General features: G+C 37.9%; 1 protein-coding gene across 5 annotated transcripts in view; it reads left to right on the top strand.

The window, feature by feature from the left end:
* The window catches only part of LOC131035868 (sterol 3-beta-glucosyltransferase UGT80B1), a 182506-nt gene that overhangs the window by 2762 nt on the left and 159277 nt on the right, over nt 1–20467 (top strand). For all 5 annotated transcript variants that reach the window (XM_057967618.2, XM_057967620.2, XM_057967621.2 and 2 more), the window contains exon 3: nt 674–843. In XM_057967618.2, the coding sequence (XP_057823601.1) occupies nt 674–843 (170 nt within the window). The remainder of the gene's footprint in view (nt 1–673; nt 844–20467) is intronic.

A 20467-nucleotide genomic window follows, 5' to 3' on the forward strand; every position in this document is an offset into this window, starting at 1 on the left:
TCTTTCTTAGGAATAACTCGGCGAAACAAAATATTTTTTCAAATAATGGGGAAAAATTGGATTAGTGTTAGGTTAAGGGAATTTTTTTTGGCTAGGTTTAGGTTTAAGAAAAAATCAGAAAGCAAGTTCTGCAGAAATTATGAAAACCCAGAAATCCTAATATTTCTGATGAAAAAGTTGACAGAGATCGCCAGAAAATCACAATTTTTTCGATTCAATCATGATTTCTTGCTCTGAAAAACTGGGGAACCGTCGAGATCTTGCAAGTTATTGCAATATCAGCAACTACTAGCTATCCATCAGTTTATTAGGCTGGGTGCAAACCTTGCTTTCATTCCTACTAGTGTATTTAGAATTCATAATGATCTATGTCGTGTCTAAATTGTGCTAATTGAACATTGCTGATGATAAACTTCAGGCAACTGTAAGAAAATTATTATAGTACTTGCTATTCCTATTTTGATAGTATCATGCAGAATTGTGTTGTATTGTAACTAAGTATCATTAATATCAGGTTGTAGGTATATTATGTGTATGTATTTTTGGGGAAACTCAAGGGATGTAAAACAATGTTATTTGATTCTCATTGAGATTCCAGATTTATTAAAATCTTATTGTTCTTGCAATGTAATTTTCTTAACTAGGGGTTTTTAATTAATTCCACAATTTGCAGGCCTAGGGCGTTCTCAAACAGCTCCTAGCAGATTTCATCACTGTGACTGTCAACTAGATGAGAACAACAATCTTAATCTAGGTGGGTCTAAGACAGAGAAAAAGGAGAGCCAGAAGCATAATATTAAATCATCTAGCGTGCAATTGGACAAGCTATCTGAGCGTGAAAAGGTACAATTCTTGACTGAATTTAATACTACATCAAAGCTACATATTTAATAAAAGTTCCCTGGAAGGATTGTTATGCATCACTTTGGTACTTTTCTTTGAACATCACATGTTGGTTCTTTATTTATAAATTGTGGCCTTTATAATTCTTATTCACATGCTTTATTTCACATTTCATTGATTTAAGAATCTATACATGACTCAAGAACACCCTCACAGAAAGCAGCAAAAGGATGCATAATAGTTAATGTCATAGCAGAAAAAATCTTCTGGGCAAAAACTCGACAAACTAAAAGTATATGATTGTTTGAAAAAAACTGGGATTTAAAGGGGAAAGAATCAGATTTATAAAAAAACATAAAAAAATATTGAAAAATAGACAAAAACTACTTGTTTTTGAAATTTAAAGGCATTTCCATAGCATAGAGATATAGAGAGCAAATAAAATAGAAATTTTAGCCCATGAATTGTCTAAAATAGAGAGATTAGCCAATGAATTGTCCAAATGAAAAGTTTGTCTAAAATAACAGAATGTAGTGTAGCATATACGCTTTGCTAGTCTTGTTGCATGATGTGAGTGCATGGTAAAATGCTACTAACAACACTGCATTCCAAATTATTATTAACATCAAAAGATTGTTTAATCATAGAGAGTCAGAGACTGCACTTTCATAACAAAATTTGAAACTTTCAAAGACTTAGTAAGACCTCAAAACAACTACATTAAACATGTTTGCATTCCAGAAGAAAAAAAGAACAAACCATTTTATCGTTGAAAATTTTTCAAGCAGGAAACTTCAAAGAATCTATCATCCAAGTTAAAATCTAATCGATTGTTACAAGAGAAACCATTTCTCATAACAGGTATAGTCAAATGTGCATGAATTATGCATTTTCAGAGATTCAAGATTCAAAACCAAGTCACTTTCAAAAGATTTGTTATTTAGCCAAACCTTCAAATTTAGTCAAAGTACTGACTTATAAAGTAGAAGAAGAAGATAGACACAAAACACATTTTAGGAGAGATATATGCATAATATGAAAATAAGCATACAAAATCACAATGACCAAGATCTTAATGTCACAAAGATTGGACATCTTGTGCATTATCGGGTTACATATAAACATCAAGCTAATGTTTCTATGTGGCCAAGGGTTTTCGTACTACAACTTGAGAGAAGGATAAAATGTTATGAAGACAAAGATGACCTACACATAATATTATCTAATTAGTGATGTATATTAAAGGTTGGATAATCTTGAAATTTGGATATAGACAGGAGATTTAAGATACAGGAAGGTTTGATCTTTAGGTTGTGTGTTGTTTATACACAAGGAGTTTATTAAAGATTGAGTAAGTTGAAAGTTTGAAAACATGTAAAATTCAGATATGGGAAGGCCCGATCTCACTTGATATGATTATATTGTCGTTCATTTTAAGTGAACATTTTTTACATGGGAGGAGGCTAGGAGCCTGTATAATAGGCTAAAGAAATAACAATGGCATTTGATGTTTATAGCTGTTCACCTAACCTTTCCAATTGTTCCAGCAGTCCATCTACTTTTAGTTTGTTTCTATTTGTCTTTTTCAGTTGTTTCAGCTTTCTAACTTTTTTTTTATTTATTTCTCTGTGCCCACTTGCATATGGATATGGCAACTAACAATAATCAACTAACTATAATAGATATACTCATCAATAGAAAAGTGCCACTTTTTCTTCTTATTTGGAAAACAAGAAAAGAGACCTAGTGGCCATTCTTACAAGGCTAAATCAAGTAGTCATTTGAATCTTCAAAGCCATGAAACAAATCTTTAATCCATCTTCTAGATAAGAAACTATAGCTTGAGAAACATTAATATACTCTTCTAGTTCGAAGTAAGATAATTCGAGTGGAGGGATTTTTCTCATAAAAAATCTGTTGTAGAAGTAAATAACACTTTTCCCAAAGTGGAAATCAATGTAAACACCAAATTATCCATCTCATTTATTAGCATCATTTCTTGTATCATCCACCTTGGATTTGTGCTATTTTAGAGAATCAATCTCTGATTGGAACTGAGGATTTAGGGGTCAACCCATTGAGGATAACTATAGAGAAATTAAAGATCTTTGACATCCGAAGAGAGTTTAGAATATTAATAATTGTGAGATTTTGCCAAGATCTAGAGGCAATGGAAAGCACAAATAAGAGAGACAAAATAGATGATAGGAATAAACTATATTCTATCAAGATGCAAAATATGATCAACTGGATCATTACAAGATGTTCAATGATTGCCTGTTTGTCTATACAAACAATGTAGACGAGCCTGCTTATATAGGCAAGGCTATATGGATATGTGAGCACACAAACATGACATGTGGCTCAATAAGAAACAGGGGTAGGTAGGAAATAGGTGTGGGTAGGTAGGAGAAACAATATAATATTGCACATGAGGTCGAATGTAACAACAAGATAAGATCAACACCATAAAAGGTGGAAATTCTCCTACACACACTATCTCAATGTGGCACAAACACCCAAGTGTCTCATACCCAAACTACTATTAAATGCATTTACCTAAGTAAACTTAAGTATAGTGTAATAATATCCATGATGAATAATTATTTACACCAACACCCCCCCTTAAGTGCAACTTAGGGGAATGCACTAAAGTCTACAATGCAACTAAGCAATGCAAGATGGGTCCCGGCTACTAGGCCATGCTAGGTACCCATGTACAAATGCAAATGCAATCTCCCATAAACGGAGAAAGAGAGAAAAACCCAATGGGAAAAAACTCCCCCCCAAAAGAGAGATGATGAAAGCACACAATGCTCTCAATGATGAATGAGAAGAACAAAACATGTCCCCCCCCATAAGAGAGAAGAAGAGACCATGAAGCCCCCCCTCAATGTCGAATCTCCTACAAGGATGGTCCAATGATGATGACCAAAAATACCTCCCCATAAGGAAGAAAGAGAGCCAATGCTGCACCAATAATGTCAAAGTGTGACAAAACCAGTGACCAAGTCGATGACGATGAATCACTTCCTGCAACAAAATGAAGATTAGGCATGGAGACAACCTGCTTTGAGCATCATCTAGATACTCGTAAATGGCAGAAATACTGGTACAATCCAAATCTCACATGGTATCAGAGCCATTAGAGTGTCATTGGTTTGTCAATTGAAAGAAATTTGATGCTATATGGGGTTGTATATTTTGGAGCTTTCTATTGCAGGTTATTATTGAAGCTTGGTGGGTCAAATCTGAGGTCACCATTGGATTGAGAAGGTCCAGGAAACTCAGTTTTGCCTTTTGTTTCATCCAATTCGGACTTCGGAGGCCAAATCTAGAAGCATTTGAAGTTTGAAGCTGCAGTGGAAATTTTTCAGAAATTATAATTTTGCAGACAATTTTCAAATAGTGATATCTCATTCATCTGGACTCCTTTTTTCGAGCAATTTTTTTTGTTTCGGGGTAGAATTTTGTGATCTGTATAGTGGTGCAGGAGTTTTCTGATTTTCGGATACAGGTTTTTCGGAAATCGTGAAATCCCGATTTTTACAACTTTTGGAGGCTTCGTTTGGGCTCATATGGACTCCTTTTCAGGTGCCGTTTTTTTAAGAGTGCATAGTTTTTTGTCTACTTTCATAATCTGCCATTAGTTTGCAGTGATTGTGAGTAGAAATTGTACTTTTAGTATTTAGTCATTTTTTGGCCTATTTGGTACTTGTATTTTACTTGGATCTCAGTTTAGATCACTAGCAATATTTGTTGAAGTCTCTTATATCTCATTTTGAGAAGTTGTAATCATTGAAATTAGAAGTCCACTTTGCCATTATTTGCAAGTGCCAACATGATCTTTTTATGGGGGGGTCAGTTGTTCATTTATATCTCTTGGTGAAATTCCATTTGGAGGCATCTTCATCTGCAGTATTCTACAGGGCTTCTTTGTTGGTGGCATCATTTTCATGTTTCCACATTCGAATATTTTATCATGATGTATGCTCTTGCTTGAGCAATGTTGTACTCGCACTATTATAAAGTGCCACACCTCTTTGTATTTTGTCATTGATGACATCTTTTGATGTAATCCTCTTGTACACGTAGATTAGGAATATCTTGTGAGACTTGGTGCATGGCTCTAGTTGAGACTTAGATTGTACACATTTGTGCATGGCTCCTGTGAGACTTAGATTGTACCAGTATTTTTGCCATTTACGAGTATCTAGATAATGCTCAAAGCAGGTTGTCTCCATGCCTAATCTTTTTTTTGTTGCAACGAGTGATTCATCGTCATCGACTTGGTACCTGTTTTGTCACACTTTGACATTTTTGGTGCAACATTGACGCTCATTCTTCCTTATGGGGAGGTATTTTGGTCATCATCATTGGACCATCCTTGCAGGAGATTCGACATTGAGGGAGGGCTTCATGGTCTCTTCTTCTCTCTTATGGGGGGGACATATTTTGTTCTTCTCATTCATCATTGAGAGCATTGTTTGCTTTCTTCATCTCTCTTTTGGGGGAGAGTTTTTTCCCATTGGGTTTTTCTCTCTTTCTCCGTTTATGGGAGATTGCATTTGCATTTGTACATGGGTACCTAACATGGTCTCATAGCCGGGACCCATCTTGCATTGTTTAGTTGCATTGTAGACTTTAGTGCATTCCCCTAAGTTGCACTTAAGGGGGGGTGTTGGTGTAAATAATTATTCATCATGGATATTATTACACTTTACTTAAGTTTACTTAGGTACATGCATTTAATAGTAGTTTGGGTATGAGACACTTGGGTGTTTGTGCCACATTGGGATAGTGTGTGTAGGAGAATTTCCACCTTTTATGGTGTTGATCTTATCTTGTTGTTACATTCCACCTCATGTGGAATATTTTATTGTTTCTCCTACCTACCCACACCTATTTCCTACCTACCCTTGTTTTTTATTGAGCCACATGTCATGTTTGTGTGCTCACATATCCATATAGCCTTGCTTATATAAGCAGACTCATCTACATTGTTTGTACGGGCAATCATTGAACATCTTGTAATGATCTAGTTGATCATATTTTGCATCTTGATAGAATACAGTTTATTCCTATCATATATTTTGTTCTCTCTTATTTGTGCTTTCCATTGCCTCTAGATCTTGGCAACTCAAGCAAGAGCATATATCATGATAAAATATTCAAATGTGGAAACATGAAAATGATGCCACCAACAAAGAAGCCCTGTAGAATACTGCAGATGAAGATGCCTCCGAATGGAATTTCACCAAGAGATATAAATGAACAATTGACCCCCCATTAAAAGATCATGTTGGCACTTGCAAATAATGGCAAAGTGGACTTCTGATTTCAACTTTGCAACTTCTCAAAATGAGATATAAGAGACTTCAACAAATACTGCTAGTGATCTGTTGTGACCTTTTCCACACATCGCCCCATTGCAAATGGGGACCCTCTCTTTTCCTGCTTTCTAGGATTTTGTTAGTGTTCTGTGACCTTTTGTTGCAGTTTCACCAAGCCTTGTCCAGTTCAGAGCATTTCAGGCCCTGACGATTGAAAGTTAGTTTTTGCAAGTTATGTGATTCCGAAGTGTGAACACCACCAGAGTGCTTAGAGAGGCCAAAGGACGAAGATCGCAATTGATTTGGACGAATTTGGACAACTTTCTATTTTTAGAAAGTTTGTTTTTTTCTTATTTTTTAGGAAGTTTTGTTTTTGGCATTTTTAGCCCGATCCTCGGTGTGGCTATTTTTAGAAAGTTTTTCCTATTTTTTAGGGATGTCTGCTTTTTGCTTTTTCGGGATGCAAACCTAGGGTTTACACTTGCAACACTGACCTGCTTCGATCGGAATTCGAAAATTTCAAGTTTTGACCTAAAAAAGCTGAATCCCTAGATTTTAGGCTTTTTGCTTTTTCGGGATGCAAACCTAGGGTTTACACTTGCACCATCGACCAGCTCCGACCAGATCTCGAAAATTCCAAGTTTTGATCTAAAAAGCTAAAATCCCTAGATTTTAGGCTTTTTACTTTTTCAGATGATCCACCTAAGCACGGATTTCAAATTTCAAGTTAATCCGATTAAATTAGATTCAATTGTGAAATTTTGAAATTTCTTTGAAAATTCTTCTAAGTCTGGCTAACAAGGGTTTTGAAGTGTTTCTGCAGGTTCAAACCCCATCACGAAGGTTGAAGAGGCCATGAAGGAGCCTTGGATGAAGTCCGCCATGCCTTAAGAGGCTATGTGGGTGCCTTGCCTGAAGTCCGCCCCACCTAAAGAGGTCATGGAAGAGCATGGGTTAAAGTCCGCCCAAGGCTTAGGAGACCATGAGGGAGCAACCTCCAAAGTCCGCCCCACCTTAGGAGATCATGTGGGTGCAAGAGTCAAAGTCCGCCCAGCCATGAAGAGACAAAGGAAGGTGCCTACTCCAAAGTCCGCCCAGCCATGAAGAGGCCATGAAGGAGGCTACTCCAAAGTCCGCCCAGCCATGAAGAAGTGATGAAGGAGGTGAGCTTGAAGTCCGCCCAAGGGAAATGCAGGCTATGTGGGGGCTAAGCTTGAAGTCCGCCCAAGTCTATAGAGGTCACATGGGTGCTAAGGTCAGAGTCCACCATGGATTGAAGGGGCCATGAAGAGTCCAAGCCAAAGTCCGCCAAGGAAGGTGCCTACTCCAAAGTTCGCCCAAGTTGAAGCCGCCCAATGAGGAGAAGCACTAGAAGTCCGCCCAAGATGGAGAAGACACCAAAGTCCGCCATAGTCATGTAGAAACCTTGCTAGAAGTCCGCCAAGATGCTAAGTCAAGGAAGGAGGCCATGAAGAGACCACCAAAGTCCGCCAAGGTAAAGGAAGCCATGGAGGAGTCAACATCAAAGTCCGCCCCAATGCCTTAGTCAATTTTTTCACGTTAATAGAGGCCACAAAGGAGTTCTAGACAAAGTTCGCCATACCTTGGAGAGGTTGGCTAAATTTGCCAAAATTTGAAAAAGATGGAAATAAAATTCGAAAAATCAACCTACACGTGGAAGGTCAAACAAAGTCAACATGATGTCACAAAATCCACAAAAATTTCAAAATTAAATCCAAAATGAAGAAATATCTAAATATAAAAAAAAATCCAAAATGGAATGTTTTTTTTGAGAATATTGAGGGAATATTAAAAATCTATTGAGATATTGATTCAAAATGGAATTTTTTTTTTTGAAAGGGAATATGGGAGGATTAATGAATATCTTCAAACTTAAATCAAAATGGAAAGTTTTTTTTTTAGAACTAGAAGTATGAGTTGGATAATTTTAGGGGTTTTTCTTAAAACTTGTCTACAAATACTTCATTATCAAATTCATTATTACACCAAAAGTTCAAAATTACTAAGGAGAGCTTAGTAAAGTATGTCAGTTTGAAGATCATCTGGAGGAAATTCTAGATATTGCTAGAAGTTGGATAATATTTTGGCAGAAGGCTTACAGATTTCTAGAGAAAGGCATCTTTTCTGAATTTTCTCAACATTTTGGAGAAAAGCCTAGCCAAGTCAGAGGTCTTGAGCACCATGAAGTTCCAGGTAGATAAAGATGCTCCTCCTGAGTCAAGGATGACTTCCAAGTGGAAGAACATCAGCGACACCAACCTTGGACACATCAATCTGAGGGAGTTTAAGAAGCGAATGTTTGGTCTGGACAACCTTGTGCCTACCACCATTGCGTGGAAAATGATGAAGAGTGGTATCGTGCACGCTGCCGGTTTCCTCCCCACCATGCAGTGCAATGAACTAGTAGTTGAATGTGCCAAACACTACAACCCCATCAGTAAGGATATTGTTGCACCTGATGGAAGAGTGTTGGCAAATGTCAGCGATGAGGCCATCAGAGAGGCCTTTAGGATCCCTGAGTACCACAACACCGTATATATGACCAAGGATGAAGCTGACAGTCTATACCATGATCACCTGGAAGAATATAATGCCATAGTTAATCATTCCTGGTTAGACAAGCCGAGGAAGGGCGCCTCTAAACTCCAGAGAAAGAGCCTAGAACGAGCATACTTCAAGGAGGACATTGGGGACATGATCATCTTGCTCAATAGAATAATAGAAAATCCTCAGGGAGCTCCATTCGAACCCTGTATGTATTATTTCATTAATGAAATAATCAATGGAGTAAAAATGATAGACTGGGCCCGTATGATCAGTGACAGTTTAGACAGCCAGCTAAGGAATCTGGAGGCAAACATGACTTTCTTCATGAGTTCTTACTTGTTCTATTCTTTAGCTAGGACCTACAGGTACAGAGGTCTCACTTGTAGAGGAGAAGTTGGGAACAAGGAGAACCAATTCCTGGTATATGATTGCTATCCCCAGCTCCATGTGGAGGAAAAGTTCCATTTCAAAAGGGTGAATGATGCCTTCCTGATGCACATTACCCGGACCCTTCAAGGTGGCCTTGACCAGAGGCTCTCTCAAGAGTCTATGGACTTTATCGGTCGGTTCGGCTGTTGGTACATCCAATATCCAAAGTTCACTTACCTCTGAATTCAAGGATTCTCTGGTCCTCCATACAAGCTTCCAGCTTACCCTACCAACCGAGTGGTGTTGCTCGAGGTTGTGAGACAATTGGAGGAGTATATAGTGATTCAAGGGATAAGCAGAAGAAGGCAGGCACATCCTCACTTACAATTGGTAATGGGCTGGAAACATGTCCATCATCACAAGCTGCAGCTTCCGCTGAGAAAGAACTGGCCTGGTATCCCTTTTACCAATACAAGGCAAGAAAAGATTTCGATCCATTCCAAAGGATAAAGAAGATCGAAGGGACAACGTTTGAGCACAGACTAGATCTGGAAGACTACTGGGCTAATGCAGCCGATAGTTTCGAGATCCAGAAGAGGTTTTGGTCAAGAATTCCTCTAAGTATGGTGAGAGCAACGGAAGTGTTCAAAGTTGTCGATCAAGTGGAAGAAAGCCTAGAACTTCAGCAGTCGGGTTTTGAGAAGATGAAGAATGAACCTTTGGTCTTGATAGATTGGACAGAGGGAGAAAAATCAGACCTAGCAGACCTCATGAGGTCAGTAGTTGAATACTCAAGGCGGTGGGCATCTGAAAAGACAAAACAGTTGAAGGCCAAAGGTATGGTTCTAACTTATGAATTAATGGGAGTGGATGATACTCTGTCTGTCCACCCTTGTACCTCTGTCGGTGATGCTCGGAATCCGGAAAGTGTTGGATCTCGAAAGAGAAAGGAGTTGGGTGGAAGCTCCACAAAGTGCATAGGGAAAGGGCTGTAGGTGAGAGAAGAGAATCCAATGAAAGTCACTCCATCCTAAGTGCTGCTTCCATTGCGCCTGATCAGAGTACAATTGGGGAACAAGAGATAAATATCTATGTGAGTGATGATGAAGTAAGAGTGCTTTCTCGGCCAGTTGAGGAAGTGATGGAGAAGGTCTTCCGAACTCCAGACAGGGGGCAGGATGAAGCCCCTTTAATTTTCTTGGATGGCATACCAGCGAACCCAGGAGAAGCAGATGATGAGTTTGATCGGAATACTCTAGAACAATCAACCATTCCTGATTGGCTGAGAGCAAAAATAAAGGCCAAGGTTCCCAAGGAGGTCCACTCAACCGAGGAGGCTACCGCAGCATTCCTGGAGAAGGTGAATGAGCCCGTCGCAGCTAAACCGCCCAAACCAGCCAGGAAGTTCTCCCTGATTCAGAGAGATAGTGCCGGATTCAGGACAGTCCAGATAGCAGTGCCCAAAGAAGGGAAGACTAGGGACAATGTCACCGCAGATGACTACAAGATCACCACCATAGAGATGGGTAAGCCTACCCAGGACCAGGAGGTCCAATATTTTGACGACTCCTGTAATGTTCTAAAGACAAGGCTGGCTCATGAGAAAGAAAAGAGAAAGAAAGTGGAGGAAGAGAACCATCAGTGGAGGAAGTATGTTCTCTATCTTACCAGCCCGCTCAACCATGAAGTCCCAGCTACTCCACCACAACCTCTTCAGCAGGGATCAATGAAGGACTATGATGAGATGAAGGGATCGTACACTCAAGAAAAGGAGTGGATTTCAGATGTTGTGATATGTGCTGACACCCTAGTAGAAAACTTAGTATCAGCGCATGAGGCAACTTCTTTGTTGATTGATCGTATCCAGGATCTATCATCCAACTGGGAAGAAGTGGATGAAATTCAGAATGAAATACTCCCTCACCTAAAGGTTATCTGAGGCATGTCAAAAAAGAGCTTAGTGGATGCAGGCATCATACAGATAGGAGACAGGTACGACTTCGGCACATGGTACTACGCTCTGGTCACTCAGATTGAAGTCTTGAAGAAATCTGAGACCAAGTGTTTTGAGACAGAGGCAAGGGTTAGAGAGATCCTGGGCAAGGTATTCCGGGTGGCGTCAGAGATCTGGCAGAAGGAAAGCCTGAGGGAGAAGCATTTACAAGCAGAGAACCTGAGAGCCAGGATTCAGACAAGCTTCTTCCGAGATTCAGGGATGATTGACAAAGGCGATCTTTCTAAGATTGCAAACTTCCTCTCCATCGATGACAACTTCCTCACCCAGGCAGTGGAGTGGGAAGGTATCCTTGCTACGTGCGCCGACGATGTGGATCTCGTCGATTTCCAAATTGGCGGTTTGCCAAGTGTCACCATAGAGGAGGTCAAGCTCGTGGTGTCCAGATACGTTGAATCTCTGAAAGAGGAAAGTGGCCACTCACCTCAGTAAAATTAGCAGCTGCGCCACTTGTCACTCTTTCATTTGCTTGAACTGATAATATTTTGGGAAACCCTAATTAGGGTTTAGGACTTTCAATCTTGGCCTTTGATCACTGTTTGATCTCCGCCATTCAGTTATTTTTGAGAAACTATATAAGGTTGCCTACCCTCATTTGAAAAGGGTGAGGTTTTTGATTTATTGTTGCTTAAGGTTATTTCCAGATAATATATTGCATGTGCATTGCTTTGTAATCTCTATTATTTGAATGATTTGCATGGTTTCAATTGCCTCAACACTTAGTTAAAATTAATCTAGATTTGCTTTCATTGTTGTTAATTTGAATGAAGGATTTGATAAGTATCAATTGATGGTGTATTTCCGCTCATACTTTTGGTAAATAGATGATTTCCATTCTACCGTGCAAGGTTAGTTTGAGCCCATCCCTGTGCATCCCAACATCTCGATCATAAGCACAACCCATTGAAGATTGCACCGGCTTTGTGTAGTTGTCCCTAGTGTGGCGAAGCAAGGTTTGGTTTCTCGAAAGCATCCAGTTGATACCGTCCCCAGAATTCGTAGGATTAGATTAGCCTTCTTGAACCCTATCTCTTTTTCCCTTTCTTTTGAAAGTCTAAATCCCAGAAAACCCCCAAAAAAAGAAGAGCCTAAAAATTGCTAAATCCATCTAAGTCTAGCAGTTCAAGAATACTTGTTAAACGTAAGTACCCCCTGAAAATTTCAGCATACACTACCCAAGAAGCTATTTCACTAAAGTCGCTTGTTCGCACATATAGACCTTGGAACCAGTAGTGATTTTTCAGGAGAGGATAGAATACCTTCGGGTATCCTATCCTAATGTTTGGTAGATGATAAAACAGACACCAACATGATCTAAACTGAGATCCAAGCAAAATACAAGTACCAAATAGGCAAAAAAATGACCAAATACTGAAAGTACAATTTCTACTCAAAATCACTGCAAACTAATGGCAGATTATGAAAGTAGACAAAAAATTATGCACTCTAAATAAAACGGCATTTGAAAAGGAGTCCATATGAGCCTAAATGAAGCCTCAAAAGTTGTAAAAATCGGGATTTCACGATTTCCGAAAACCTTGTATCCGAAAATCAGAAAACTCCTACACCACTTTACAGATCACGAAATTCTACCCCAAAACAAAACAAATTGCTTGAAAAAAGGAGTCCGGATGAGTGAAATATCACTATTTGAAAATTGTTTGCAAAATTATAATTTCTGGAAAATTTCCGCCGCAGCTTCAAACTTCAAATGCCTCTAGATTTGGCCTCCAAAGTCCGATTTGGATGAAACAAAAGGCAAAACTGACTTTCTTGGACCTCCTCAATCCATTGGTGACCTCAGATTTGACCCATCAAGCTTCAATAATAACCTGCAATAGAAAGCTCCAAAATGCAAACCCCAAATAGCATCAAATTTCTCTCAATTAGCAATCCAATGACACTCTAATGGCTCTGATACCATGTGGGATTTTGCCAAGATCTAGAGGCAATGGAAAACACAAATAAGAGAGACAAAATAGATGATAGGAATAAACTGTATTCTATCAAGATGCAAAATATGATCAACTGGATCATTACAAGATGTTCAATGATTGCCCGTTTATCTATACAAACAATGTAGACGAGCCTGCTTATATAGACAAGGCTATACTTTTACACACAAACCTGACATGTGGCTCAATAAGAAACAAGGGTAGGTAGGAAATAGGTGTGGGTAGGTAGGAGAAACAATATAATATTCCACATGAGGTGGAATGTAACAAGAAGATAAGATCAACACCATAAAAGGTGGAAATTCCCCTACACACACTATCCCAATGTGGCACAAACACCCAAGTGTCTCATACCCAAACTACTATTAAATGCATTTACTTAAGTAAACTTAAGTATAGTGTAATAATATCCATGATGAATAATTATTTACACCAACAATAATACATCATTTTGTGATAAACTAAACCATAGTTCATAAAATCAAATTTGACTTGGACTCGAAAGACAAAAACTTTCCAACTTGGCAACTAAAAAAATTACTTAAATTTCTTTAAAAACAAATTTTTTGCAAAATTCAGTTATAAGAAGAATCCAACAAGTCTATAGAAATTTGGGGAAGTGTTTTCTGTTAGATTTGAACACAAATAGGATACAAAATTTCATCATCATACAGATACAATAGTTAGCTGATTAATATTACGAATTTATGATAATTGCATTTGAAAATCATTATACAAGTTACAAATTAGAAGATTTTATAGTTTCCTCTTCCTCGTTCTAGTGCAAAATTGGGGAGATGGTCTTTCTCTCGCACTCAATTTTAGCTTCTCACTAGGTGTAGAAGGCTGTACTTGTGGCTCAACCTTGCTACTAGATAGCAGTGCCTCCTCTATGACATTGACGCCATCTAATACAATATCGCTTACTTCGAATGCAACCACATCATCCATGGCCTGCCTCTAGAAACAATCTTTTCCTTTGTAAACAAGTAGGGCTTCTCATCTGGTGAGGTCCAACTAGTATAGGGATCAATCTCATTGAAATCAGTAAGTTTCTTTGATTTGCCTTCCACTTTTTCTTTTGTGTAAAGCCAAAGTTTGTATTTCACAAAAAAACTAGGTCATCGAGTCATTGTTGAGTCAAATTTTGTGTTTCTTTATGTGTATTGCATCAAAAAAACTGTAGTTGTGCTCATAGTTAGAATTTCATAGGATTGAGATGCAATTTTGAGGGCTAAATATTGAATATTTGAGGTATTTTCGCACCGATATCGCCACAAAAAAACTTGCAAATAAGATATTCAAGAGTTTGTAAGGAAGCAATATTTTATTAATAGTTGTAATTTGTAACTTGTAACATAAGACTTCAATTTTTTTACTTGGCTATTTGGTGGATCTTTCTTGGATAGCTAGCGGTGAATAAAAAAGTTTCCTTCTGTCTGCTTATAATTCTGCAACTCTGAAATAATGGGGTCTCTTAGCCAAACCTTGGGTGCCACCATATTAATGCATGTGGAGAAGCCCTCCATAACCTCACCATTAGAATTTGTGAAGCTATAGGAGAAGAAAAATCTCGGTTTCACATAGTGCCCTATGCATGAATGGGTTGGTGGAGTTTATTGTTCCCCTTCAATTAATGATCTATAAAATGGGATCAAATCTGTCTTTATCCCCTTGTATAGTTTTAGATGGGTTCTTTAGCTCTTTACATGGCCTCATGAGTGTACCCCATTGGGTTTTGATCCCTATCCACCAAGTGCAAGACTCTCACCAAGGGTCTCAACACCTACAAGTACAAAGTTTCAAACAAATTAAAATTACAAATTTGTAGTGAAACTAAATACTTGTAAAGCCTGAAAAATAAAAGATTCAGTTTAAAATTTAAATTGATGTTTGAAGTTACCTTTACAATCTCTTTAGATCTCTTGGCAAAACATCATTTAAAATTGTCTCTCTAGACAATCTCAATAGATCTCTTGCAAAGACATCATCAAAAACTATGTTTGAAGTTACCTTACAATCTCTATAGATCTCTTGGCAAAAACATCATTTAAAATTGTCTCTCTAGACAATCTCAATAGATATTTTGCAAAGACATCATCAAAAACTATTTTTGCCTTTCTTTCTCTATCAACTTTATTTGGATATGTTGAGAATAGCCATGCTTAACTCACAAACATTTGCTTTAATGATGTTAATGACCTAGAAATGCTTTGCAATGCTAGAAAATTAGTTACAACCTTGTGACACTTAGTTGCACAAGATCTTTACCCTTGGTGTGATCTCTTCTCAAGTTGAGAACTTAGTGGTGATTATAAATATATTTTGTTATGTTCCTTGCATCTTCTACAACTGTCTTAACCCAATCAATTTTGCCTACATTCTTGAAAAGAAGGTCAAGGCAATAGGCTGCACAATGGGTCAAAAAGAGTGTCATATGCCTTTCTTGAAGCAATCTTCTATCTGCCTAGTATGCCCCTGCATTGTTAGTGAGAATGTGCACAACAATTTGTATGCCCACCTCTAAAATATCGTCCTCCAACATTAATCTCAAAGTTTCTTCATTCTTTATTTTGTTGGAGGCATCAACCGACTTCAAGAAAATTAAGTCACCATTTGAAGCCACCAAAACATTGATGGGAGTGTAGTTCCTTCCATCCATCAACCCAAATAAAATATTTTTGGGTTTGAACTTTCACCATTGCTTCTTTTGATCTGCCACAATTGTTTTCACATTTGTAATAGCATCTTGGAGCAACCTCCCACTTAACTCTATCAATATGGACTATTTACCACAACTATCGATGTTGTCACCAAATACTCCCAATATTGACTATTTACCACATTGAAGGGAAGGTTGTAATACCAAAAATTTGCGCATACCTTATTTTCGTCTTTGTGCATTTCCTTCTTCCACGCTATATGGTGTAGTGAAGGTTGTACACTAGGTATGTTTCTAGGCACAAAAAAGCCTTGTGATGGGGCTTTATTTGAGCTGGATGAGGTGGATGTGCCATGTATGTGTGGACCATGACTAGGTCCCACAATGCTTAATTGCATCTAACTCAATTTGTATTGGCAAATCAAGAGCAATGACTACTTCTATGGCTGCTCGTGCTCTTGCCCTCTCCAAGTCCTTCTCATCTACTAATCCAAGAAGTGCTCTTATCTCTCATTTCGCTTCTTCTAGGTTTCTGGGAATGGCTTGGTGTCATGGTTAGCAGTGCTTCCAATATGATATTTGAGGCAATTGATGCTTGCATTAAGCTTCTTCATGCACCAGGTGCAAATCACATTCCTTGCTATGGGTCCCATTATGGAATAGTTGCAATTGAGGTCATGGTTTTTGGGGGTTTAGTTCCAATGGGACAACTTCCATTTATTGAGTCCAAACCTATGCAGAGCCAAGGACCATTATATACTTTAATACAAACAAAAAAATAATGTTTAAAAGTACAACAATTTGAACATGAATAATAAATCATGTAAAATTTAAATCTATTGAAAAATTGAAACTTAATATGGTAATATAGGGATTGAATAGTAATCAAATTGATGAATTTGTGTAAGAACCCTCTAAGGCTCTTGCAACAGTTCACTGATGTTTTACTGAACCTGGTGTGTTTTGATTGTTTTTTTGTTTGCAACCTATTTCTGATTTTTTTGTATTTTTTTGAATAAGTTGCATAAAAAGGAAAAAAAGCATGAACTGAAACATTAGTTTCAGATTTACAAACTAATGAATTTCCGATCATAAAAGGTATTTTAATTCATTCAGACTCAATGCATAATACCATAATTGTTCTCAGCAAACACATACCAATTTATTGAAAGATAAAGTCTGAAACCCTTGCGGGTTCGTAAAAAAAAATAAACAACTCACAGATCAGCTTGTCAAACCCCAGATAATCTTCAGATTTCTCAAATGATAGCATAGATCAACACTCCTTAGCTGGGCGCCCCTTTCTAGTATTTTATTTGATTTTTCTATGACATGCAAGTATGAAATCAGCCCTTCTGGAAGAGAAACAGGTACGGCTGCTGCGAAGGCTGCAAAAAAAACAACTATTCTGCCCTCTGCAATAACCGAACCAATCTGCCTCTTCTCTCATTACAAACCCCTGCAAACTCCTCCGTTGAAGCACAAATTAGAACCTCTGAATGAGATCCTCTCTGATTATCAAATTCACCAGATATTTCACTGGCTCAAATGATGGACACACAGAAGAACTGCGTTCTCCAATGGCTGAAGCTGGAACCCTTCTCAGAGCTCAAGAAACTGAATAAGTCTGAAATCAATAATCAATGGCATAAAGAAAAAAACTCACTCCTCCTCCTTTTAACGCCAAACTTAGGGTTTGGCTTCTTTCTCAAAAAGGTACGATTTTCACCATTTAAATGATTATCATTTAAATTAAATGGTGACTATAGTTTTTATTAAATATTCTCCAGTTGACTATAATAAAAAATGCCCCCCTCCCATGATGGTTCGACCCTCAAGGAAATTCACTTAAGTTATAATATGAAAATATATTATAACATTATAATATAAAGTTTGAACCATTAATTAAATGCTTGGCCACTTAAACATTAATAACTCTCAAAATATTTAACCTTTTCGCCTGCCGTCTGAACTAGAGCCAACCAGAGTTTCCTGTGCATCCACAGATGACCCTCTACCCATCTCTACTAGCCTACGAGGGTCTACTGATAGGCTAATCAACTGCTAGAGTGATGTCTCTAGCTAGAAGGGGACATCACAATTTGACAATAATAACATGTTTTTACCCTAAAACGAAACCATTGATTTAGAAAAAAACAAAATAAAATTGATTCATACAAATTTGTGTAAACTAGCAAAAGAATTTATAAAAATTGAACCCAGTGCAATAGAATCAGTAAATTTTGCATGCTATAAAATATTTAAAATGTTAGAAATTTTTATACACTTGAAAATAGGGAAAAATAAAGGAACTAACTTGCAAATCCAAAATTCCAAAAATTTTGTCTTCTAATCCCTTATAAATTCCTTGTAATTTGCTCTTACAATGTTGTAATGCTTGTGTGTTTATCTAGCATGAGTGGATAGGGCTTATAAAGCCATAAAAATGCTTTTTTACATTGTCAAAATTGTGTTTTGGCACATTTATCTTGTGTTCCATGTGCATTATAATGAAACTAAACTATAGGATAAATAAGACTTAATATTATTATTTTTGTTATTTATAAACTAGTTTGTAGGTGTTGCTTGTTTGGTAAATCTTCAACCTATCACTCATTGTATATGTTTTTGATATTAAAAGGCAACAAAACAGCTTGGAGGTAGCTTCAGTAGGCTATTAACAACACAATAACAATATTCTAGTCATTAATATCACAAAACAATCTTAGAGTAATAAATCCAACAATAGTAAAGTCTTAGAGTCTTAGGAACTAAATGACCAAAAAACCAAAAAACAACTAAAAAGTAGCTAAGAAAATAGGCTCCCCAATCCTTAGTGTGGAATTTAAATAGGTCCTTATATTTTCCATCATTATCAACATCCTTCTCGAGCATCTTCATCTGCAAATGGTAAAGGGTAGAAGCAAACTTGTGCATCACTTTTGAGTTGAACCTCCAAAAATTCACCATCTTCTTCTCAAGGTCTAAAACCTTCACCTTTAGGGTTATAAGTTCTACAATAGTGGCCTCACATTTAGTGTAGGTATGAGCTTTCCTAGCCTGGTGGGTCTCTTTAGTCATGTGAGCCTCTTCGTTCATGCGTGCCTCTCTAGTTAGGCCCAAAAGTGCCGTCTTGGTGGTGTACAAGTGGTGAGAGTTCTTGGACTAGTCACTAGTTGTCTTTTTAGAGCTATCCTCATTCTTAGAGACCTCATATCCTCCATCGTAGGATCCTCATCATTCTTGTCCACACCCAACTTCTCTTTGCCTTTGTCCGTAGTCCTGCTTGCAAGGTTATTAGATCTCCGAGGGTTGGAGCCACCCACATCCTTATTCTCATCCTCCTTGTTGGCCTAGGCTACATCTTCATCGCTGCCAATCTCCTCAATACGAAATTGGGCTAGGTTTTTCTTCATTTTCTTGGCTGATGGAATGGAATGCTTGAGTTTCTCTCTTTTACCCAGATTAGTGGAAGTATTGCACTGTTTATGGTCACAAAGACCTTCAGTGGCAAGATCATGCATAGAGGGGTGTTTTTAGAAGTGGATTTAACCCCATGGTGTTAAACCCACAACAAGATTGAGAGGGGGTGAATTAGTTTGGAAAACTTTAAATCTGATCTAAGTGATATTAAACAATATTTAAAAACAACACTAAAAACATCAACCATCAACACATGAACACCAATTTTATGTGGAAAATTCAATCAGGGAAAAACCACGGTTAGAATCATACTCACAATATAAATAGAATTGATTACAAAGTTTTAGGTTTATTGCCAAGGAGCAACATGCACCTGATGGACCTACAAAACTAAGGCACACTGCCTTAGGGCAAGATACATGGACTTGCACAATTGAGGCACACTGCTTCAGGGTAAGATACAAAACGGGGCTGCCAAGAGACCCACTGTCTTTTGACAACAAAAATATTAGCAGAATTCATATGAGAAGAATCTTTTGATCATGAAATTGTCCTTGAACCTTTGTGTCAAGCGACCAACATCATGGCAAACATCTTTGGTAACCACCACTATCTCAACACACTGTCTCATTGAATGTATCACCCTCAAAGCTGTTCACAAACCGACTTTCGCACATCCACCCTCTCAAATCTGCTTGCATATCATTCATATTTGCTTCTCATCAATTCACACTCTATCCCATACACAACTCATACATCTGCACTCCTTAAATATAGATTAGATCATCCAAAAAATAATTGAGGGTCGACCACCAACAAAATAAACATTATTACACAAAATAAGCCACTTGAACCAAAATTACTCAAGGCGGTCCACTCCAGGAGAAAGAGGGGACCCCAAAACATCACAATACATCCTCCCAAGTCGAATCCAACGAACCGCACACGCTAACACATCCTCCAAAGTCGCCACCAAATACAACTTGTAGATAAGCAATAAAACTTAGCACTTAGTCTGCCAAAAGACATCTTCCAATGCAAATTACTTAACATGGATCTCCACACGCCATGGTGAGATCCATATCAATATTCTAACTCAACCTCCAATGCATATCCAAACCTAAGGACGTGATCCGAACAGGATAATCTAGTCGGGTATGCAGAATACTGAACATACCAAGCATAATCCAACACAACTCACTTCTGGAACAGAAACACCACCATAGAATCGAACTGAACTATTGCACTAACCAACTCAACATGCCCACCAAAATACAACACAAGATTCCACATATCTAGA

This window comes from Cryptomeria japonica, chromosome 8, assembly GCF_030272615.1.
Source record: "Cryptomeria japonica chromosome 8, Sugi_1.0, whole genome shotgun sequence".
NCBI lineage: Eukaryota > Viridiplantae > Streptophyta > Pinopsida > Cupressales > Cupressaceae > Cryptomeria > Cryptomeria japonica.